General features: G+C 35.8%; 1 protein-coding gene across 1 annotated transcript in view; it reads left to right on the forward strand.

The window, feature by feature from the left end:
- The window catches only part of RADX (RPA1 related single stranded DNA binding protein, X-linked), a gene marked incomplete at its 5' end in the record, with an annotated part of 62538 nt that overhangs the window by 25696 nt on the left and 12163 nt on the right, over positions 1-24679 (forward strand). The window contains 4 exons of the mRNA XM_082681332.1: positions 897-1057; positions 1820-1992; positions 14425-14498; positions 22216-22506. Coding sequence (XP_082537458.1) covers positions 897-1057; positions 1820-1992; positions 14425-14498; positions 22216-22506 — 699 coding nt within the window. The remainder of the gene's footprint in view (positions 1-896; positions 1058-1819; positions 1993-14424; positions 14499-22215; positions 22507-24679) is intronic.

Here is a 24679-nt window from a genome sequence, read left to right on the forward strand (position 1 = left end):
ATAATACTACTTAGACTAAAGATATCAGAGGAGACACTGGACAATTTGATACCAAGGTAGTGACAACTGTATTAGGCCACTCTTGTGGAATGATATATAGACATCCCTTGGTGTCCGCAGGGCATTGGTTCAAGGAGCCCCCATGGATACCAAAATCTGCAGATGCTCGAGTCCCTTATATAAAATGGCTCAGTACAATGAATACAGTAGGCCCTTTATATCCGCAGGTTTGCAAAACCTGTGGATATGGAGGGCCAACTGTGTATTGGATATAACACAATTGAGCTCTACCTTTAAATAAAAATGATACCAAAATCAGTGAGATTCAGAATAAGTATTAATGAGAGGCCTAACATTATTTTAGTAGAATTAAGATATGACAGTTGAAAACTTTAACATAAGTATATTATTTTTGAAAAGCTATGGAATAATGCATGGTTTTGGAAAAAAGAGAAACTTTGAAATACTGATCTATCATCATCTAAATATTGACACCCTCCTGTACTTCATAATGCCAGCAATATGTAGTATATGCTGTAAATAGCATATAGAATACAGAAAATATCAAACAAAATATGTGTTTCTATGCAGTGGCTAGGCAACGCTTTATAGTTTGAAGTATGATATACAAATTACGTTCAATATGTAAAATTTCTGTTTCAAATTAAGATGCCAGACTAGAAGGCTGTATCACAATTTAACTGACAAATGTGTTTTGCCAATTTTACCGAAATTACATAAGGGGTTGCCAAATATAAACACAAAATCTCACATATTTAAGTTATGTAGCAAGTTTATAATTTTCATGTTGTGAAATTACATTGCAAATCTAATTGTTATTTTTGTCATTTCAGTTCTTTAAAACTTACAGTTTCCTTGAAATTACTCTTTTGCAGTTGAGTTGTTCTTCACAGCTATAAGTGAAGTGAGGAAGGAGATTGAAGACTTGCAGTATAGGGAACAAAAGCGCATTGCAATTCAGGGGATAATTACTGTTATAAAGTATGTCCCCTATAACGGTGCAACTGAACGTGCCTCAGCATCTGAAACACTACGGGTATGGTGCCAGAGAATTAATAGTATATCTCTGAAAGCACTGTGTTTATAATCACAACTGGTATCTTGTAAATTTCATTCAGAACTCACATGTATTAACTCTTAATGATGTAAACCTAAAAGGAAAAAAATGATTTTTAGTTTGTTTCTTTTTTATGTCATTTATTTTGGAGCAGTCTGGGCTGCCCTCAAAACTTGGTATCTTATTTTTGTTTTCTGTGTAATATGAGCCTATCATGATTGTCTTTATTTAAATTTCCAGGTGGTATATATGATTATGATTTTTTCCTTCCTTTTGTCTAGGCCAAAGTTATAGGCACACTCCCACCAGAAGTTTTTAGCTCTATTGTCAGTTTGACAGTTCTACCCAGGTTCTATAAGAGGTAGCAATGACTCTTGTAGGATAAATGCTACAGAAGAGGCCACTTCTAGAATCTAGGCAAAATCAAGACAAATAAGTTAAATTTTTCCATGAGCTTATCTTTTTAAAAGTTATTTCTAAGATTACTGTTTTTACGGAAATAAGCATCTAATCCAACTTTACAGTTATATTAATATAAGAAGGACTTTTATCTTATTAAAATATTTTAATAGCAGATGGATTAAGATAAATCAACTTTATAAAAGCATTGTTACGATTGCAAAGTTTTGTCACAACTCTTAAGTTATGAAAAATGGGTAAACTAAAATTATAGAGTCTTTTAAGAGAGAAATAATTTTTGTGAATCAGTTTTAAACGTTTTCTTCAAATTTTTGGTTTTAGAATGCTAACCGACCCTCAACATCCCAAGCAGCGAGAAGAGAAAGTCAAAGTCAAGAAAGAGATGGAGAACCTAGAGATAATGGTCCTGTGAGTTCTCAGTGTTGTCATACTACATCTGCAAGTTTGAGCCCTCCCAAGAAAAAAAGAGCTCTACAAGGGCCATGTGCCAAACCGTAAGTCATTTGTATTAAGTATATACATGGCATATACTTTTTAATTTGTTTCTATCCCGTAAAATGAGCAATTCTACTAGAAGTTGTATTAGTTTTCTAGGGCTGCCAAAGTCCAAGACCAAGATATATAGGCAGGGTGGGTTCACTCTGAGGGCTATGAGGAAGAATCTGTTCCATGCATTTCCCCTAGCTTCTAGTGGTTTAGTGGCAATCTTTAGCATTCCTTGGCTAATGGAAGTATCACCCCAATCTCTGCCTTCATCTTCACATGGCATTCTCCCTGTGTGTGTACGTGTCCAAATTTTTCTTTAAGGACACCAGCCATACTGGATTAGGGACCCACTCTGGAGTACTGGTCTACTTTAGTATGAACTCATCTAAACCAATTACAACCAAATAAAGTCATATTCTTAGGGCCACTGAAGATGTAATTGGTTACATATTGGTAGTCACAGTGATATTTGGTGGGGACATAATTCAATCCATAACAATCTACCCTCTAAAAATTCATGTCCTTCTCACATGCAACATACATTCATCCCATCACAACATCCCCAGAAGTCTTAATCTATACCAACATAAACTCTTAAGTCCTAAATATCATATAAATCATGTATGGATGGGATGCAGGGTAGTTGATCCTGGGGCAAAATTCTTTTCCATCTGTGAACCTATGAAACTAGACATGTTTCATTCTGTCCAAAATACAATGGTGGGACAGACATAGGAAAGGTATTCCCATTTCAAAAGGGAGAAACTGGAAATAAGGGGGTTATGGGTCACAGAAACCTTGTTGAAACCTAATGAGGCAAATTCCATTTGGCATTAAGGCCCCAGAATTATCCTCCCTGGCAGAATACTGTGTCCTCTGGGCCCACTGGGATGGCAGCCCCACCCCCGTGGCACTGAGTGGTGGTCTTGCACTCTGGAACTGAGAAGGTGGCCCTGGATTCTAGAATTGAGGAGGTGTCCCTGCCCTCTAGAACTGAGGAAATGGCCTCATCCTCAGAGTCATTTTTCCCTTTTCTTGAAGGATAATACTTGATCACAGCTGGATATCTCTAGCAGCTCATTTCCTGACTGTAGAATCCCAGAAATTCGATGGAATTGCATTCCTTCGTTTCTTCCCACCCGTGTTTCTTTCAGTCAGAGCTAACAGCATGCCTACTGAGATGGTTGACTGGATCCACAAATCACAGTCTCTTGGGCAAATGGTTATCTAGCAGTGCCCTTAGTGTTCTTTCCAAAGCAAGCTTTCTTATGTTTTGCAACATGGATAGGCTTAGAATTTTCCAAGTATTGAAATTCTGGTTCTTTTTTTCTTAACAATTCCCTTTTCAACTTTTCTCTCCCCTCTCATATGTTACTGTAAGCAGCAAGGAGAAACCAGGCTGTGCCTTCAATACTTTGCTTAGAAATCCAGTTTCCAATAACACATTCCTTATTTCTGTCTGAGACCTCACCAGAAGCACCTTTTACATTCATATATCTAGTTCTGTTCATGACGACGAGTGTATTCTCTAAGACTGCAGAAACTTTCTCTACAGCTCTTTTCTTTCTAAGCCCTCAACAGATTCTCCTTCAAAATCCATATTTCTACCAACATTCTCTTCAAGGCTATCTAGGTTTTTTCTGTTATGCACCTCAAAACTCTTCCAGCCTGCACTTAATACCCAATTCCAAGCCACTTCCACGTTTTTATGTATTTGTTACAGCAGCACACCACTTCCTGGTACCAAAATCTATTAATTTTCTAGGGCTGATATAACAAAGTACCAGAAACTGTTTGGCTTATACTATAGAAATTTGTCTCACAGCTTTGTAAGTCCAAAATCAAGATGTCAGCAGGGTGGATTCCTTTTGAGGGCTGTGAGGAAGAATCTGCCCCATGCCTCACCCTTAGCATCTGGTGGTTTGCTAGCCATCTTTGGCTTTCCTTGGCTTGTAGAAACATCACTCCAATCTGTATCTGTGTCCAAATTTCCCCTTTTGATAAGGACGTCAGTCATGTTGGACTAGGGGCCCACCCTAATCCAACATGACCTCATCTTAACTAATTACATCTTCAGTGACCCTATATCTAAATAAGGTCACATTCCGAGTTACTGGTGGTTAGGACTTCAACATGAATTTTGAGGAGACACAGTTCAACCCATAACAGAAGCTCTCTTTTTTTTTTTTTTTTAACATCTTTATTGCGGTATAATTGCTTTACAATGGTGTGTTAGTTTCTGCTTTATAACGAAGTGAATCAGTTATACGTATACATATGTTCCCATATCTCTTCCCTCTTGCATCTCCCTCCCTCCCACCCTCCCTATCCCACCCCTCCAGGCTGTCACAAAGGACCGAGCCAATATCCCTGTGCCATGCGGCTGCTTCCCACTAGCTATCTACCTTACTACGTTTGTTAGTGTGTATATGTCCATGACTCTCTTATCTGCCATGCTCAGCATGGACTAATTGAACGTGAGTTTAAAATGGGGAATTACAAAAAAATAAACATTCTTTGCCTCTCTTTTTTTTTTATTCTACGGATAAGAGAGATCATACTGTATTTATCTTTCCCAGTCTGATTTATTCCATTTAGCATAATAACCTCAGGGTCCATCCATGTTGTCACAAATGACAAGATTTCATCTTTTATATGGCTGAGGAGTATTCCATTGTATATATCACATCTTTATCCATCCATCTGTTGATGGGCACTTAGGTTGTTTCCATATCTTGGCTACTGCAAATAATGCTGCTGAGAATATAGGGGTGCATATATCTTTCCAAATTAGTGTTTTCATATTCTTTGGATAAATACCCAGAAGTGAGATAGCTGGATCATATGGTAGTACTGTTAATTTTTTTAGGAATCTCCATACTGTTTTCCATAGTGCCTCCACCAATTTACATTCTGACCAATAATGTAGGAGTGTTCCCTTTTTTCCACATCCTCACCAACACTTGTTATTTGTTGTCTTTTTGATAATAGCCATTCTGACAGGTGTGAAGGTGTGAGGTGATATCTCACTGTGGTTTTCATTTGCATTTCCCTGATAATTAGTGATGCTGAACATCTTTTCATGTGCCTGTTGGCCATCTGTATGTTTTCTTTGGAAAACTGTCTATTCAGGTCCTCTGCCCATTTTGTAATCGGATTGTTTGGTTTTTTGAGGCTGAGTTGTATTCGTTTTTTTTAATATATTTTGGATATTAACCCTTTATGGGATATGTGATTTGCAAATATCTTCTTTCATTTGGTAGGTTGTCTTTTCATTTTATTAATGGTTTCCTTTGCTGTGCAGAAGCTTTTTAGTTTGATGTAGTCCCATTTGTGTTTATTTTTGGTTTTGTTTCCCTTCCCTGAGGAGACCTACCTAGAAAGATAATACTAAGACTGATGTCAAAGAACATACTGCCAATGTCGTCTTCTAGGAGTTTTATGGTCTCAGGGCCTACATTCAATTAATTTACCCATTTTGAGTTGATTTTTGTGTATGGTGTGAGATTATGGTCCATTTTCATTTTTATGCATGTGGCTGTCCAGTTTTCCCAACACCATTTACTGAAGAGATTCCTTCCCCCACTGTATGTACTTTTGCTCCTTTGTTATAAATTAATTGTTCATTTACGTATGAGTATTTCTGATATCTCAATTCTATTTCATTGATTTATGTATCAGTTTTTCTGCAAATACCATGCTGTTTTGATTATTATAGCTGTGTAATATAGTTTGAAATCAGGAAGTATGATACCTCCAGCTTTGTTCTTTTTTCTCATGATTGCTTCGGTTATTTGCGGTCTGTTTTGGTTCCAAATAAATTTTAGAATTCTTTGTTCTATTTCTGTGAAAAATGCCTTTGGGATTTTGATAGGGATGGCAGTGAATCTGTAAATTGCTTTAGGTGATATGGACATTTAAAATTAGGAAGTGTTCCCTCCTCTTCAATTTTTTGGAAGAGTTTGAGAAGGATAGGTATTAAATCCTCTTTGAATGTTTGGTAGAATTCACCTGTGAAGCTCTCTGGTCCTGGACTTTTGTTTTGGGGGGAGGTTTTTGATTACTGTTTCAATCACTTTACTAGTGATCAGTCTATTCAGATTTTCTATTTCTTCTTGATTCAGTCTTGGAAGGTTGTATGATTCTAAGAACTTGTCCATTTCTTCTGGGTTGTTCAATTTGTTGGCATATAACTGTTTTGTAATATTCTCTTATAAGCCTTAGTATTTCTGTGGTATCTGTTGTTATTTCTCCTCTGCTATTTTTTAAAAAAAAATTATTTTTATTTATTTTGGCTGCCTTGGGTCTTCATTGCTGTGCGCAGGCTTTCTCTAGTTGCAGCAAGTGGGGGCTACTCTTCATTGCAGTGTGCGGGCTTCTCGTTGCAGTGGCTTCTCTTGTTGCGGAGCACGGGCTCTAGAGCGCAGGCTCAGTAGTTGTGGTGTGCGGGCTTAGTTGCTCCGCGGCATGTGGGATCTTCCCAGACCAGGGATCAAACCCATGTCCCCTGCACTGGCAGGTGGATTCTTAACCACTGCGTCACCAGGGAAGTCCCTCCTCTTCCATTTTTGATTTTATTTATCAGAGTCTTCTCTTTTTTTCTTAGTCTGGCCAAAGGTTTCTCAATTTTGTTTATCTTTTCAGAGAACTGGCTCTGTTGGATTGATCTTTTCTATTGTTTTTTGTTTTTAGTCTCTATTTCATTTATTTCTGTTCTGATCTTTATTACTTCCTTCCATTTACTGACTTTGGGCTTCATTTGTTCTTCTTTTTCTACTTCCTCTAGATGTAAGGTTAAATTATTTATTTGGTATTTTTCTTATTTCTTGAGGTAAGCCTGTATTGCTGTAAACTTCCATCTTAGTACCACTTTTTTTTTTTTTTTTTGCTGGACGCGGGCCTCTCACTGTTGTGGCCTCTCCCATTGCAGAGCACAGGCTCCGGACGCGCAGGCTCAGCAGCCATGGCTCACAGGCCCAGCCGCTCCGCGGCATGTGGGACCCTCCCGGACCGGGGCATGAACCCACGTCCCCTGCATCGGCAGGCAGACTCTCAACCACTGCTCCACCAGGGAAGCCCTTAGTACCACTTTTGCTGCATCCCTTAGATTTTGCTTTGTTGAATTTTCATTTGGATTTGTTGTCAGGTATTTTTTGATTTCTCCTTTGATTTCATCACTGACCCAATAGTTGTTCATTAGCATGTTGTTCAGTGTCCACACATTTGCGATTTTTTTTTAACTTTCTTCTTGTAGTTGGTTTCTAGTTTCATACTATTTTGATCAGAAAAGGTACTTTCGAAAAGATATAATTTCAAATCTTTTAAAATTTATTGAGAGTTGTTTTGGGTTCCAATATATGGTCTGTCCTTGAGAAAGTTTCCCATGCACTTGAGAAAAATGTGTTTTCTGCAGCATTTGGATGGAATGTTCTATACAAATCTATCAAATCCATCTGGTCTGATATTTCAGTTAAGGCTACTGTTTCCTTGTTGACTTTCTGTCTGAATGATCTACCCATTGATGTTAAGTGGGATGTTAAAGTTCCCTACTATTATTGTGTTGTCAACTTCTCCTTTTAAATCTGTTGATAATTGCTTTCTGTATTCTGGTGGTCCTAATGTTAGGTGCATATATATTAATCACTGTTATGTGTTCTTGATGAATTGTCCACTTTATCATTATATACTGTCCATTGTCTATTGTTACCTTTTTTGCCTTGAAGTCTGTTTTGTCTGATGTGAGTGTGGCTATACCTGCTTTCTTTTGGCTGCAATTTGCTTGAAGCATCATCTTCCATTCCTTCACTTTGAATTTATGTTTGTCCTTAGAGCCAAGATGAGTCTCCTGGAGGCAGCATATAATTGTGTCTTGTTTTTTAATCCATCCAACCACTCTATCTTTTGCCTCGTGAATTCAATCCATTTACATTTAGGGTGATTATTGATAGATGAGGACTTAGTACTGCCATTTATTCTTTTGTTTTCTGGTTGCTCTATATCTCCATTGTTTCTTTTTCCTTGTATTTCAATCTACCATTTTGGTTTGGTGGTTTTCTCTGATGTTTTTCTCAGTTTCCTCTTTTTTTATGTTTTGTGTCTCTGCTTTAGATTTATGTTTTATGTATTAGGTTTGTGTACAACATCTCATAGATAAAATAGTTCCTTTTCTGCTGATAGCATCTTATCTTCATTTACCTATATAAGTTACGTCCTTTTCCTCATCCCTGTTCATGTTTTTGTTTCTCAAATTACCCCTCTTTATGTTGTGAGTTTGTTACCAAATTGAAGTAGCTATAGTTATGTTTTCTTCTTTTTTCCTCTTTAACATTTATGCTATAATAAAATGTTAAAAAAAAAACCTACTCTGGGGACTTCCCTGGTAGTCCAGTGGTTAAGACTCTGCGCTCCCAACACAGGGGACACGGGTTCAATCCCTGGTCGGGGAGCTAAGATCCCACATGCCGTGAGACATGGCCTAAAAAATTTTTAAAAACAAAAACAAAAAACCTATTCTGATATAGAGTTACAGTTTTCTGATTCTGTCTATTTATTACCTATTCAAAGTTTTGTGTCCTTTTTTGCCTTTTTGTTTCTGGTAGAAGAGTTCCTTTCAACATTTCTCATAAGGCAGATCTAGTGTTAATGAGCTCCCTCAGCTTTGTTTGGGAAACTCTTTATTTCTCCTTCATATCTGAATGATAACTTTGCTGGATAGAGTATTATTGGGTGACAGTTTTTATCTTTCAGTATTTTGAGAATGTCATTCGACTCCCTCCACTGACCTGTGGAATTTCTGCTAAGAAATCTGCTGATAGCCTAATGTGGGTTCCTTTGTGGGTTACCATCCTTTTCCCCCTGCCTTTAAATTCTTTCTGTGTCATTGACTTTTGGCAGTTTTAGTATAAGGGGTCTTGGAGAAGGTCTTTTTTGCATTGAGGCAATTAGGTTTTCTCTTAGCTTCATGGACTTGTATATCCACTTCCTTCCCCAGACTTGGGAAATTCTCAGCTATTATTTCTTTAAATAAACTCTCTGCTCCCTTCTCCCTCTCTTCTTCTGGGATGTCCATTACCCTACTATTGCCCTTTCTAAAAGGGTCAGCTAGCTCTCGTAGAATTTACTCATTTAAAAATATATATTTTAATTCTCTTTCCTCTTCTCCTTGTATCATTTCTATATTTCTGTCTTCAAGCTCACTAATTCTCTCTTGCATGTGGTCTGCTCTATTTCCACTGCTTTGTAATGCATTCTTCAACTCATTTACTGAGTTCTTCAGCTCCAGAATTTCTGATTGGCTCGTTTTAGTTTCAGTCTCTTTGGTAAAGTATTCCTTTTGTTCATTAATTTTATTCCTGAACTCATTGAACTTTCTGAGTTTTCTTGTAACTCATTGAGTTTTATAATAGCCATTTTGAATTTTCTATCAGTTATATCTCAATATTCTGTGATTTTCAGTTTGGTTTCTGGAGAATTGTCATTTTCTTTTTGTGGTACAGTGTTACTGTGGTTCTTCATGGTGCTTGATGAGTTGTTCCTCTGCTAGCTCATTTCAACTGGCAAACACCTTTCTTCTTTAGGTAAAGCTTTTTTTATCTTGTTTCTAACAATTCAACAGGTTAGGCCCTTCTTTTATCTTCCAGTAGGTGGTGCTATACCACAAGTTTTTGGTTTCTCTTACCTGCGCTGCCTCTGGTTATGTTTGACAGTCAGCACTTTCCACTTTCTACCGCCTCCATCAGAGGTATCAGCCAGTGCCCTAGTTGTCACTGCTTATGCCTCCAGTGTCGTTGGTGCCATGCTGCTGCTGGTGTGGCTGGTGTCACTGCCTGGTACACCAGGATGGTGGACAATTCTGCCATGTTTAGGACCTGCTGAGTTGCAGGCACTCCCACTGCAGAATGGGGGATAGCTCAGGTGGCACAGGAACCTCTGCTGTGTTCAGTATTGTCAGGTTTGAGGACTCTGCCGCTGTAAGCAGGGGACGAGGAGAGAGAGTCATGGCTACCTCCACAGCTGGAGAGACAGGGTCCCAGACCCTACTGCTACTGCTGCCCAGTTATCTGTGGCTGTGGGCACCACTGCAGCCAGGAGGCCAGAGCTGTATTCACCACCTCCCCTGTCGCTACTGAGTTTTCTGGGACTGCAGGTTCAATTGCCATGGCTGGGGGACCAGAACTGCAGGTACCACCTCCACTGTTCCCCAAGTTCCACCTCTGTGTGTTCTAGTCCACCCACCTTTAGGTGTATGGATATGTGGAATTCTCCAGTGTCCTGGTGTGTTGGGCAGAGGCACTTTTGTTGAGTCATGGATGTTTTACTGATAGTAGATAGAAGGAGAGAGACAAAGAGAGCGTCTCCCTTTGCCATGATGCTGATATCACTCTCCATTCATTTTTAATGGAGTTAATGATACAGATGGTCCCCAACTTATGATGGTTCAACTTATGATTTTTCAACTTTACAATGATGCGAAAGCGATACACATTCAATAGAAACCATACTTTAAATTCCGAATTTTGATCTTTTCCCGGGCTAGTGATATGCAGTACTATACTCTCTTGTGATGTGGGGCAGTGACAGTGAGCCACAGCTCCCAGTCAGTCATGCGATTACAAGGGTAAACAACTGATATACTTACAATCATTCTGTACCCAGACAACCATTCTGTTTTTCACTTTCGATACAGTATTCAATAAATTACATGAGATATGCAACATTTTATTATAACATTGGCTTTGTGTTCGGTGATTTTGCCAAACTATAGGCTATTTTTGTAAGTGTTCTGAGCACGTTTAAGGTAGGCGAGGCTAAGCTATGATGTTTGATAGGTTAAGTGAATTAAATTCATTCTCAAGTTATGGTATTTTCAACTTACAGTGGGTTTATTGGGATTTAACCCCATCATAAGTTGAGGAAGATATGTATTTGGGACTTATATCAATTTTTATACTATTTGCTTAATCAAATAGTTTTAATTATTCAATTTCCCCTCTTTTAATTTGTTAGGTATATATTCTTCAGCGGTCACGCTATAAATTACAACCTGAACACTTGACTTATTGCAGTTAAATACAAATTTTACCATTTCCTGATAATGCTAGATCCTTAGAACACTTCAATTCCATTTGTCTCCATTTTCATTATTTTTGCCTTGTATTTGAATTCTACATATATTTTAAATTCTGTAGGACATTATTAGTATTGTTTTTCTTATACGGTTAACTTTCAGTTATATTTAACCACATTGTTTTTGGTTCTCTTCATTCCTACTTGTATTTTCATACTTCTCTCTGGGATCGTTTTCCTTCTGACTGAAGAATTCTTCTCAGCATTTATTTCAGTACAGCTTACTGATGATATATTCTCTCTTTCTGTTTGTTTAAAAGCATCTTTATTTCACCTTTAGTTCTAAAAGGATATTTTCACTAGGTTGCACATTTTTTTTAATGTCTTATTGTACTGTTTTATTGCTTTCATTGTTTCTATTAAGAATCAGGTTAATGTCTTCTAATTGCTCCTTCAAGGATATTGCGTCCTTTTCCTCTGAGTGCTTTTAAGATTTTCTCTTTGATTTTCAACTGTTTAAATATGATGTGCCAAGGAGTGGTTTTCTTTGTTTTATACTACTGAACTTCTTGAATCTGTGTATTGATATCTTTCATCATTTTTGGAAAACCATCTGCCATTATCTCTTCAAATATATTTTCTTCCTCATTATTTCCTCTCTTTCCATGATTCCTATTTCACATATGTTAGCACTTCTAACTGTGACCAACAAGTTTCTTACACTGCATTCTTTTTTATTCATATACATATTTCATTTTTGTCTTTGATTCCATGTTTCAGTTTGGACCTGTCACTCTGTTTACTTTTTCACTATGTCCAATCTGCTATTAAACCTATCAGTTAGGTTCATTGAGCTCTTGTTGGGTTTCCAACCCAATTAGCTATACTGTGATTCATTTCTAATGCTAACTACCCAGACTTAACATCAGACTCTTAAGGGCTTAGTCCTCCACGAGACTGACCTTACTTCAGATGCTAGCCACAGTTCAGCTGGTCCCCAGGCCACCCTCACTTCTAACCAAGTGGCTGCAAATTCAGGAGTTCCCATGTCCCCCTCAGAGTCAATAGCTTACTAGAATGATGCAAAGAACTCAGAAAAACACTATACTTACAATCACAATTTTATTGTAAAGAATACAGATCAGGAATAGCCAAATGGAGACACATAGAGAAAGGTCTGAGAGGGAACATGGAGCTTCTATGCCCTCTCCTTGTGGAATCTGGGCATGTTACTCTGTTGGCACATCATTGTATTTTAAATCCTGGCTTGCTGACTCCAATATCTGTATTACCTGTTGGTCGGCTTCCATTTGTACAATTTATGATAGTAATAAATATGACCATTTAAGAGGTTGTATCAAAGAACATTTTAATCCAAATGGTAGATAGTGAACCATGGTGCTCTATGTTAGATAGTAAAATGTAGTCAAAATACATCAACTCATTCAAAAGTTAGCACTGAGAAATAAAATATAACAATGGGACATTAAAACTTACTCTTTGCATTCTGTTGGTAATATTTACTCCATAAAGATAGAAAATGAACCATACCAGGTTTATCTGAATCCTTAAAAATCGTTATCAGTGTCTCCTTCTAAGAAAAGCAGAAGGTATTATAGGAAAGACTACAATAATATTAACTATAATACTGTTATATAGATGAGGACATGGCATACTATACAATCTATATGACTTTTATCTAAGGTCAATAAGTTGGTGAAAAGGGAAAAGTTAGAGTACAGCTTATTGCCTCTGACAGTTTTTATAATATTCGGCCACTATCCATCATATGTAATGTTATTGTCTCTTCTTTTAGCCGTCTTTTCCCTTTCTTTCCTCAGGTATCCTTTTATTTCTTATATTTTCATTTTTCATCTCTTTTTTTTCAGTTTCCTCATTTGATACCTGTAGACATTGTATACATCCACTTCTGTTATGAAGCCCCTAACCTTTAAGACACTTAAGGCATACAAATGAATGACTGTATATTCCAGTAAAAATTCCCTAAGCCACTTTAAAAAAATTCTATACAATATAATGATGCTGTTAGAGTTTGGAAAACTATTTCTTCTAATTTATTTCAGATAAAAAATCACTTTATAACACCATATATTTAAAAGTATATACATACTGTTTAATGATCTCAAAATACATGTAATTTAACTATTTTTTAATTTATTTAAATATCTCTCAGAGTTGATGTTTTCCGTTTACTAATTTCTAGAAATACCATTTTTCATTACCAGAAAAAAAAGTTAAAATTACAACTATAAAATGTGTTTTTATTTGCTGGAGTTTTATATTGAAATGGATGCAGTCTTCATTCATGAAAGCTAGTTCTTTGTATTTATTAATAACTCATTAGTAAAATAAAGAATACTATTATAAGAGACAAATCTATTGATAAAATAAGTTGAGCAATATTATGTGGCATTCTACAACATGACACTTCTGTTTTGCTTTATGCTTTTAGTTTTGGGAATACAACAAAAGAAAATGCTCATCATAGAAATATACTGAAAATTTGTAAAAAGGAAGTCTTTATTATAAGTGCAAGCTTCTCTCCTCAGCTTCAAAATAAGATGCTTCCCTTTTCACTTTTTTTTCAGTTCAATAAACAGTTATTGAGTGGATATTCTGTGGAGATACAAAAAAACAAAGTCTGTATTTTTGTAGAGTTTATGGTAGAACCTGGTAGAAGAGACAGATTGAAAAAACAGTAATTTTAATACAGTGTGATGAATGCTATGATAAAGTTTATCCATGGTGCTATGACAGCATATACAAGGATCAGTGAGCCTTGACTAGAGATCAAGGTTGGCTTCTTATAGGAAATAATGCCTGAGCTAAATGTTGAAAGAGGAAGAAGAGTTAACTAGGAAAAGGAAAAGGAGCATAGGGTTTTTCCTGGCTGAAAGAAAAACACGAAGGTTTGAACCAGTATGAGGCTTATAGAAAACTCTGAAATGAAGTTGGAGAGTTAGGCCAAATAGTTTTCCAGAATATTTGAACAAAGCAAAGATGAAAATAGGCCATTGGACAAATTTTTAAATTCCTATCATAGGGAATGAAATATATATCCATCTTTAGTTGACATTTAATAAAGTTGAATACTTTCTTTTGTGTAACACTCCTAAAGAGAACATTTAAATCTGTTGCAGTATTTGAATTATGTTAGTATGGATATTTGTTCATAATTTGAATGTGTTTTCCTTAAATTCCTAATGCATTACGTTAAGAAACTAAACCTATAAATTTTCTAAATGTATTGAATTAGAATAAACTCTGAATGGAACCAATTAGTTTTTCCCATTCAAGTCTCTTTTTATAACTATTTGTTAACTATTTGTTATCTTTTTAAAAATCTTTTGTAGAATTCCTGTGCCTCAGCCAGAAACTTCTGCACAAAGAAAAGGAAGTAAACCAGACATGCCAATCACCTTCCAATGTATGTTGCTTTGACGATGATGATGATGATGATTTATAAAGTCTTTATGGAACACTGTTATATACAGATTGCTGTTTGATTTGATTCTGCATTTTTGGGTCATGCCTGCCACTAGCATAATATAAGTACTTGTATTAAACTATATGTAGCTAGTTATTTTTGTTTCTATTTTTATTTAGCTTAAGTCCTTGTCAAAAGTACTGGTCCCAAATTTAGAACAATTTGGTATCATCACCAAAGTGCAAGTAAATATAAATAAACTTGTTTATATTAAGCACTTATTAAGTTGTTTCTTTGGTGGTACATCTCTTCAAATGTACTATTTTGAATTAACAGAAGAATACTAAAGTAGGAAGTTTAATTTTTATTTGACAATAAATATAGGTAAAGCTTAAAAGGTAGTTGTAGTTCCTTTCTTTGCTGTTAGGTTGACTGGTTTGAATATTTGGGTTCATTTCTGAAGTGATTTCATGACACAATTTAGTTCTGGTAGGGTATCTTTAGAGTGGTTTTGTTTAAATCAGATGTTATAAGGGGTCATCTCTCTAAACTTTTTAGCACTTTAGATCCTTCTTGCTTTTTGAGTTACTCTTATTTGGGGATTGACTTCTAGTCAGTCTGACAGATTAACAACCCACAAAGGTCCCAGGTTTTGGCACCCAAAAAAAAGAACCCACAAAGGGATCTGGACTATACCCCCCAAAAAAATAAAAGATAGAAAATAAGGGGAAGATCATTATAATATAAATATATAACCAAGCTGAAAGCAAGAGTGAAAAATCCCTAAGTGGCAGAAACAAAAGAATTTAAATTTAGTGGTGAGTAGGAACTAAAACTAAAACTGCTCTTGGGCATTTCAGAACTAGATAGAGGCCTAAATGATCATAGGCTGAGGTGTAATAACGACATGGAAAAGAGAGTCCAGACCACAGGCCTCTTACATGTGAAGTAGAACTAATATAAAGTTGGAAGGTTATTAAGGTCCAGATAAATTATTCCCATCAGCATGGGGAAGTATCAAGGAGCTTCCTGTATTCCCTGGGCAATGGGTAGGAAAAATTGAATTGACTTAGTACCCACTGAATTGAATTAGAACCCTTATTAAACATCAAATTCTATTCCATTGGTCTGTATGTATGTCCCTATGTCAGTATCACAATGTTTTGATTACTGTAGCTTTGTATCAAGTTTTGAAATTGGGGTGTATGAGTCCTCCAACGTTGTTCTTCTTGTTCAAGATTGCTTTAGCATTCGGGACTCCTTGTAATTCCATATGAATTTAAGGATCCATTTTACCATTTTTGCAAAATAGGCTTTTGAGATTTTGATAGGGATTGCATTGAGTCTGCAGATTGTTTTGGATAGTATTGACATCTTAATAATATTAACTCTTCTAGTCCATGAACATGGGATTTCTTTCTGTTCATTTTTAGACATTCTTTAATTTATTTCAACAATGTTTTGTAGTGTTCAGTACACAAGTCATTCACCTCTTGCTTAAAGTTATTCCTAGGTATTTTATTCTTTTAGTTGCTATTATATTTAGAATAGGTTTCTTAATTTCCTTTTGAATCTCTTATTATTGGTCTGTGGAGATTTTTTTTTCTTTTTTAGTGAGTTTAGGTAGTTTCTTCGCTTTTAGGAATTTGTTTCATCTAGGTTTTCTAATTTGTTGGTATATGATTGTTCATAGTGTTCTATTATAATCATTTTTATTTCTGTAATAAATCACATTTTCATTTCTGCATTTAGTTTTTGTGTCTTCTCTCCTTGGGGAGAAGGTCAGTTGAGGTAAAGATTATCAATTTTGTTGGTCTTTACATAGGACAAGCTTTTGGTTTCTTAGATTCTATTATTTTTTCTATTCTCTATTTCATTTATATTTACTCTAAGCATAATTACTTCTTTTTCTTAACTTTGGGTTTAGTTTTCTCTTTTTCTAGTTCCTCAAAGTTTAATGTTATTGAATGAGATCTTTCTTTTTTTTTAACATCTTTATTGGAGTATAATTGCTTTACAATGGTGTGTTAGCTTCTGCTTTATAACAAAGTGAATCAGTTATACATATACATACGTTCCCATATCTCTTCCCTCTTGCGTCTCCCTCCCTCCCACCCTCCCTATCCCACCCCTCTAGGTGGTCACAAAGCACCGAGCTGATCTCCCCGTGCTATGTGGCTGCTTCCCACTAGCTATCTATTTTACGTTTGGTAGTGTATACATGTCCATGCCACTCTCTCACTTTGTCACAGCTTACCCTTCCCCCTCCCCATATCCTCAAGTCCATTCTCTAGTAGGTCTGTGTCTTTATTCCCGTCTTGCCCCTAGGTTCTTCATGACCATTTTTTTTTAGATTCCATATATATGTGTTAGCATACGGTATTTATTTTTCTCTTTCTGACTTACTTCACTCTGTATGATAGACTCTAGGTCCAGCCACCTCACTACAAATAGCTCAATTTCATTTCTTTTTATGGCTGAGTAATATTCCATTGTATATATGGGCCACATCTTCTTTATCCATTCATCTGTCGATGGACACTTAGGTTGCTTCCATGTCCTGGCTATTGTAAATAGAGCTGCAATGAACATTTTGGTACCTGACTCTTTTTGAATTATGTTTTTCTCAGGGTATATGCCCAGTAGTGGGATTGCTGGGTCGTATGGTAGTTCTACTTTTAGTTTTTTAAGGAACCTCCATACTGTTCTCCATAGTTCTTTTTTTTAATATCAGTATTTCTGCTGTAAATTTCCCTCAGATCACCACTTTCACTGCATCTTATAAGTTTTTATGTTGTATTTTCATTTTTGCTCATCTCAAGGTATTTTATAATTTCCCTTGTGACTTCTTATTTGACCTATTAGTTGCTTAAGAGTGTGTTGTTTAATTTCCACATATATGTGAATTCTCTAGCTTTCCTTCTATTGTTAATTTCTAGCTTCATTCTATTGTGGTCAGAAAAGATACTTTGTATTATGTGATTCTTTTTAAATTTATTGAGGCTTATTTTGTGGCCTAACATATGGTCCATCCTGGAGATATTTCGTGTATTTTTGAAAAGAATGTATTCAACTGTTGTATAAATATATATTTAAAGAAGTTTAGCTTCTACCCCTGTTCCCTGCATCCTCTTCCTTCTCCACCATTATAGGTAACTTTTTAATTCATTCTATGGTATGTCTTTTCATTGTTTTTTTAATAATATAAGAAGGTATGTGTGTATATCAGAGAGAGAGAAGGAGTCACGCCCCCCCCTTTCTTAGATAAATGTACAACTACCTTTGAGAGCAATTTGACAAGACCTAATTTATTGAAAATGTTACACTTTGTGACCTATATGTTGGGCACACTGGGAGACATGTTCTAAGATGAGTATTGGAGCATTGTTTAAAATAGGAAAACTCTTTTACATTCATTATTTTTTTCTTTTTTTAATTGAGGTATAATTAGCGTGTAACATTATATTAATTTCACGTGTGCAACATAATGATTTGATATTTGTATATATAGCAAAACGATTCCCACAGTAAGTCTAGTTAACATTCGTCACCATACATAGTTACAAAAAATTTTTTTCTTGTGATGAAAACTTTTAAGATCTACTCTCTTAGTAAGTTTCAAATATGCAATATGATATTAACTATAGTCACCATGCTGTACATTACATCTCCATGACTTACTTATTTTATAACTGGAAATTTGTACCTTTTGACCCACTTCACCCACCCGCTCCCAAACCCCTACCCCTGGCAACCACCAATCTGTTCTCTGTATCTATGAGCTTGTTTTTTTCTTGGGGGGAGGTCTGTCTTTTTTTTTATTCCACATGTGAGATCATACAATATTTGTCTTTCTCTGTCTGACTTATTTAACTTAGCATAATGTTCTCAAGTTTCATCCATGTCAAGATTTCATTGTTTTCATGGCTGAATAATATTCCATTGTATATACACCACCTGTTCTTTATCCATTCTTTCATTGATGGGCCTTTAGGTTGTTTTCAGGTCTTGGCTATTGTAAATAATACTACAGTGGACAGGGGGATGTATATATCTTTTTTTTAATGTTATTTTTTAACCATTATGCTTATTGTATTTTTTTTTTACAGCAGGTTCTTATTAGTTATCCATTTTATACATATTAGTGTGTATATGTCAATCCCACTCTCCCAATTCATCACACCACCACCCCGCCCCAAAGCGGGGTGTATATATCTTTTTGAGTTAGTGTTTTTTATTTCTTTGGATAAATACCCAGTAGTGGAATTGCTGGATCATATTGTTGTTCTATTTTTACTTTTTTGAGGAACATCCATACTGTTCTCCGTAGTGGCTGCACCAATTTACGTTCCCACCAACAGCATATGAGGGATCGCTTTTTGCCACATCCTCACCAACACTTGTTATTTCTTGTCTTTTTGATAATAGCCATTTTAACAGGTGTCAGATGATATCTCGTGGTTTTGGTTTGCGTTTCCCTAATAGTGATGTTGAACATCTCTTTTATGTACTTGTTGGCCATCTGTATGTCTTCTTTGGAAATATGTCTATTCAGATCCTCTGCCCCCTTTTTAATCACATTGTTTATTTGTTTGTTTGTTATCGAGTTGAACAAGTTCTTTATATATTTGGATATTAACCCCTTATCAGATATGTGATTTGCAATCATTTTCTCGCATTCTGTAGGTTGCCTTTTCATTTTGTTGATGGTTTCCTTTGCCATGCAGAAGTTTTTTAGTTTGATGTAGTCCCATTTGTTTATTAACTGCAGTTTTAATGAATGAATTAGATCTATATGTGTTAACATGGTTACTGATGTATTTCCAGATATGTTTCATGATAGCTTTGGAAATTACTGTGTCTGTAAATTCAAAAGCCACTCATTTTGTGAATATATAGCTAATTTGTTTATGTGGTTTAATTGTGCTAGTTATTTTGAAGACTACAAAGTTTAACATCTTATTGTTTGTATCTGGTAACTTAGATAAGTAAGACATACATTGAAAAGTTCACAATAACAGTACTACTGAGATCATAAGACATTATAGGTAGCCTCTGACTTACACAGTTCTTTAAAAAGTCTATTATACTTGCTACCAAGCATAGATCTGATCACTGATTGAAATACTCTGTTTTTTCTAGACTTGTAGATCTTGCACCAGCATGGGGTCGGTGAAGGCAAGGGGGAAAGAGGCAAAGGAAATAGCTCCTCTCCGACCCTCATGCCTCCATACACCCCTACCTATCACTCTTATCCACATAATGAAATGCTTAGAGTAGATTTTGTGAAGAAAAATCACTATGCCTATACACATACATTTATACCATGTCCTTTTTCACCTCACAACCTAAATGTGGTCTTCTCCTGAAATTTTTCCTCATTAAAACATAAATCCATTCTCACCAGAAATAAGGGTAAAATGAATCATTAAAATAACAGTGATCACTATAATTCTGGTATATAATTAGATATATACAAAAATATAATTTTGCTAGTAATTAACCTGTATCTTAGTTATGCATTAGGCTTAAACAATAATGTTTTTCATTTGGTAATTTTAGTAATATTCAAGCTAAAAATAAAAGCATTCTAGTATATAATTTTCCATCTTATTTTTAGAAAAACCTGAGCTCTAGATGTATTTTGTCTCCTAATTATTGCCTTTGAAATCTTGCTATTCACAACCAGTGACTGCCAATATCTCTTGTACTGATTTCATACCCATTTGTATTAATTATGAACATATAATTGGGATAGTTAATTACAGTCCCAAGTTACTAAATTAAAAAACAATGCATGGGGCTTCCCTGGTGGCGCAGTGGTTGAGAGTCCACCTGCTGATGCAGGGGACACGGGTTCGTGCCCCAGTCCGGGAAGATCCCACATGCCGTGGAGCGGCTGGGCCCGTGAGCCATGGCCGCTGAGCCTGCGTGTCCGGAGCCTGTGCTGTGCAACGGGAGAGGCCACAACAGTGAGAGGCCCGTGTACCGGGAAAAAAAAAAAAAGCATTATTTTTTCAGAAGAACTTTTCATGTAAACATTAAACCTTGCCAGTTCTTAACACTCAAATAAGAAAACAGCCATAGAAAATATTCTGACTTATTCCTGACAGTGTCAATCATAGGATTTTTTTTTCCTATGCAATGGATGTAATTACTTAATTTTTAAAGATTGGAATGGCCCATAACTTGTTCTTTGTGTGCATTATTTTAGAACAAATCAGTCAGGAATTCTCACTATAACTTGGGTTGTAATAGCTACTTATTGCTAATCTAATTATGTACTTTTATTAGTTTGGGTAAGGGAAATTCATTTCTAGAAGATAAAAAGGGTAAATCATTGCCCAATCCTTACTTTACTCCTATTAACTTTGAGTTTTTCTCTTGGCTTTTATTGTTTCCTTTCCTTTTCATGTGTGATTAAATTTTTTATCCTTTTCATTTGTTATCAAGCGTTATTGTAGGAAGTTAAGTGTGTTCATCAACTAAATTTTAAGTTTAAAAAAATACTCTTGTAATATCACAGTGTTTTGAATACCTGGTAAGAAGTTCACCTCTTCATCTTCTCTAAAAATTCAATGTAGTATTTTACCTCGGAATAAATTTTCAGTCTCTGTCTAGGTTTAAGAAACGAAGAAAGTAGTCTGGGGATATAGAATAAAGTTCAAAAACAGAAGTGATATATTAACCACACTGAAACCTTGCTGTTGAAACACCCTTCTGTCTCAGCATGGTTTTTTATGCTAGGAAGATAATAAATGCCAAGGCATAGGCAGCCTACAATGAAGCAATTCAGCAACCTTGCTAAACTCTGGAACAGTTGCTGTCAGCTTGCCTTAACTAGCAGAACTGACAGTGTGAGAAGTTCCAACATCTCTTTTTTTTCTGATTCTTCTCTATGTCTTCAGTTCCCAGGGTGTATTATTTAATTATTATTTTAGCAAATTCCTTAGTGTAGTATTTGGTACATAATAGGTGCTCAATAATTATTTGCTGAGTGAATTGAATGAATGGATAAATGTCATAATGTGTAAGAGGGAAATTATATTCTGCCTTAGAAACTAAATATGTTAGATAAATTGTACATAAATGATAAACTGACTTGATGATAGAGAACAATTAAGAGTTGAAGTGGTCTTTCATTTCAATTTAGTTCCCTCTTTGTTTTCCATATGTTATTTATATCTGAAAGGAATATCATATCAACGGTCCTTTTGAAAGAGACTTATATCCAAAAAATAGACTGCATTCTGTGTGTGTTCAGGATACTTTTAGCAAAGATTAACAAAATTTTATTTTAAGCTTAAATTCCACCAATAGTGTGTGGAGGTCCAATCTCTAAAGGTTATTATTCTCATGAATTTTACTTAACTTGAATTTGTCACTGAATATAAAAGGAATGTTTGTTTATTTAAGAGCATTTAGGAAATATAGAAAAGTATAAAGAAGATAATTACAAATCTCGTTAATTCCAGAAACAGAAAAAACAATATTACTTTTTAATATTTTGGAGTAAAAGTTTATTTTGAAGGTGAATTCTAGTTCTTTCCTCACTTTAATAAGAGTTACCTTTTGGACATTCAGTTTACATTTTGTAGGTGGTTGATTTTTAAAGTTAATTAAGCTATTTCTCATTAATCTGTGCTTGTTTTGTAGTGATTTACCTGATTTGGTTAGTTTATAGGTCTCAATTGTGTTCATCTCGCTTCTTTAACAGGTCAAGAAAGGACAAGAACTGGTCGCATAGGGAAAGCCAGAAAAACTATAAGTGATAAATGGGAAAGTCAGATGTGGAGAGAAAAGAAGTTTGGCTTAATAAGTCACCTACGATACAGCTGTATTTATCCTGAAAGTATTCCACGGAGATTTGTTTTAGAACACAGAAATTTTCTTACCCAGCAGTATAATTCTCAGCCTGCAAAATACATACCACAAGAAGGAAGACCCCCAAATCTTTATGATTTTAAGAGTGCCCTAGTCCTTGGACATTTTGAAGTAACCATCTTAGGTAAGTCACCTGTTCTTCTCTTTGAATATTGTTAATTTGACATAATTTAAATATAGATGATACTATTTTGCTTTAAAAAATTAAGCGCGCCACATCCCCACCACCAAAAAAGTTAAGCCCAAGGAGAACTCCTGTTTGGCTCAAACCAAAGGAATGGAGCACTAATTCTGGAATACATTAAGCTTTAATTGTGGGCATTTAAATATTGGCAAGTCCTTAGAAAGTACTGGGGAGAGAAGAATGGGAACCAAGGGAACTTTCCTTAGCCCTGACTCTCCTACTACCTCTAAAACTGATTCACTTATCCTTTAGCCACCACTTTCTTGCTCATATTCTCTGCCTCTTTCTCAGTGCATCTGAACCACTGAAGGGTAAAATGTAGGTTAAAGAGAAAGGCATACTAATTGAGAGAAGATCCTATGAACAGACGTCTGTTTAGCCTGTGAAGAAAATAAAATTCTCAAGTAACAAGTTGAACAGAAGGAAGCTATTCAAAAAACTATCTTGTCTGACAAGGGACAATAAACTGATTTTCTCAGGTTGTTCTAAACTGACAGGTAGCTATAGAACTTATAAAAATTTAAAGTCAACACATTTTTAAACTTATGTTTATTTTTTAATTTTTTAAATTTTGGCTGTGTTGGGTCTTTGCTGCTGTGTGCGGGCTTTCTCTAGTTGCGGCGAGCAGGGGCTACTCTTCGTTGCAGTACGTGGGCTTCTCATTGCGGTGGCTTCTCTCGTTGTGGAGCATGGGCTCTAGGCTCGTGGGCTTCAGTAGTTGTGGCCTGCGGGCTCAGTAGTTGTGGTTCACGGGCTCTAGAGCGCAGGCTCAGTAGTTGTGGTGCATGGGCTTAGTTGCTCCACGGCATGTGGGATCTTCCCGGACCAGGGATCGAACCCGTGTCCCCTGCATTGGCAGGCAGATTCTCAACCACTGTGCCACCAGGGAAGCCCAACTTACATTTATTTTTAAAGTTTGTTTCTCATGAATGAAAAATGTACACAAAAATTAATTATAAAATAAAATCTTAACCACAATGAGCTACTCTCTAGGCTTTTATTTGTACTTGAAAGGAAGATCTTGTTACCTTAAAATGAAAGAATGATGAAGTGCCATTAGTAAATTAATTAAATGCCTGAAAGAGGATGCATTTCATAGAGTTTTGCACCTGCAGTACTGAAGTGAATTACCTTGCCCTTAATCAAGATTCCTGTTTCCCCTTTACTCTCTCCCACTCCTTCTGCCCTACTTCCTCACACGTAAATATGTACATACATGTGATTGTGTATATGTATATAATCTATGGAAAGTATAAATTCCCATTGACTCTGTTAGACCTTCTCAGACCTAAGTTTCAAATGCTTCTTTTTCCTAGACTGCATTGCTTGTTATCTTTGGGTAACTTATCAATCTTAGTTTTATATCTAGGAAACAAAAATTATAGTGGAGATTTTTCATACATCACAAAAAGTAACCATGAAAACCATGAGTTCATCTGGAATCACAGAAATTGAATACTTCTCTTCTTTTCAACATGTCACTGATCCTCTAAACATCTCAGCTGTCTTATAAATATTGTGAACCTTTGTAGCTTTACTATGCATCACCTAAAAGCAAGAATCAGATATAAAGAAGGCAAATTTGTCATTCTGCCCAACCAGCTGTAATCCATGTTAGAATTGGGCTGTTTTATATCCTACCATTTTTCAAGGACATAAGTGGATTTACAGGGATAAAAGACAGTGAAAATATGTATGGATAAAACAAAACAGAGCATTTAAAAGGATACAGAAAAAGTAGGTATTACTAGGTGCCTATAAATAACAAATTATTACCATTCGGTGGTAATTTTCTGTGAGCTTTCTGGCAGGAAGGGAGAAAAAGGATTGTTCCTAATGAGGTACTTAATTTTAAAGGTAAAAGAAGCCTGGATATCTTCTAGTCGTAACCCCCTAGCTAGGTAAAAGCCAGGCCATGATTAAAAATCATGTCTTAATCCCCTACCCCTATACGGTCCCTCCCCCTTCCCTCTCCCCCCTGATAACAACTAACTTGTTCTCTATATCTGTGAGTCTGCTTCTTTTTTGTTATACTCACTCACTTGTTTATTTCTTTGGATTCCACATGTAAGTGATATCATATAGTATTTGTCTTTCTCTATCTGACTTATTT

The sequence above is a fragment of the Grampus griseus genome (assembly GCF_964374135.1).
Source record: "Grampus griseus genome assembly, chromosome: X".
Lineage (NCBI taxonomy): Eukaryota > Metazoa > Chordata > Mammalia > Artiodactyla > Delphinidae > Grampus > Grampus griseus.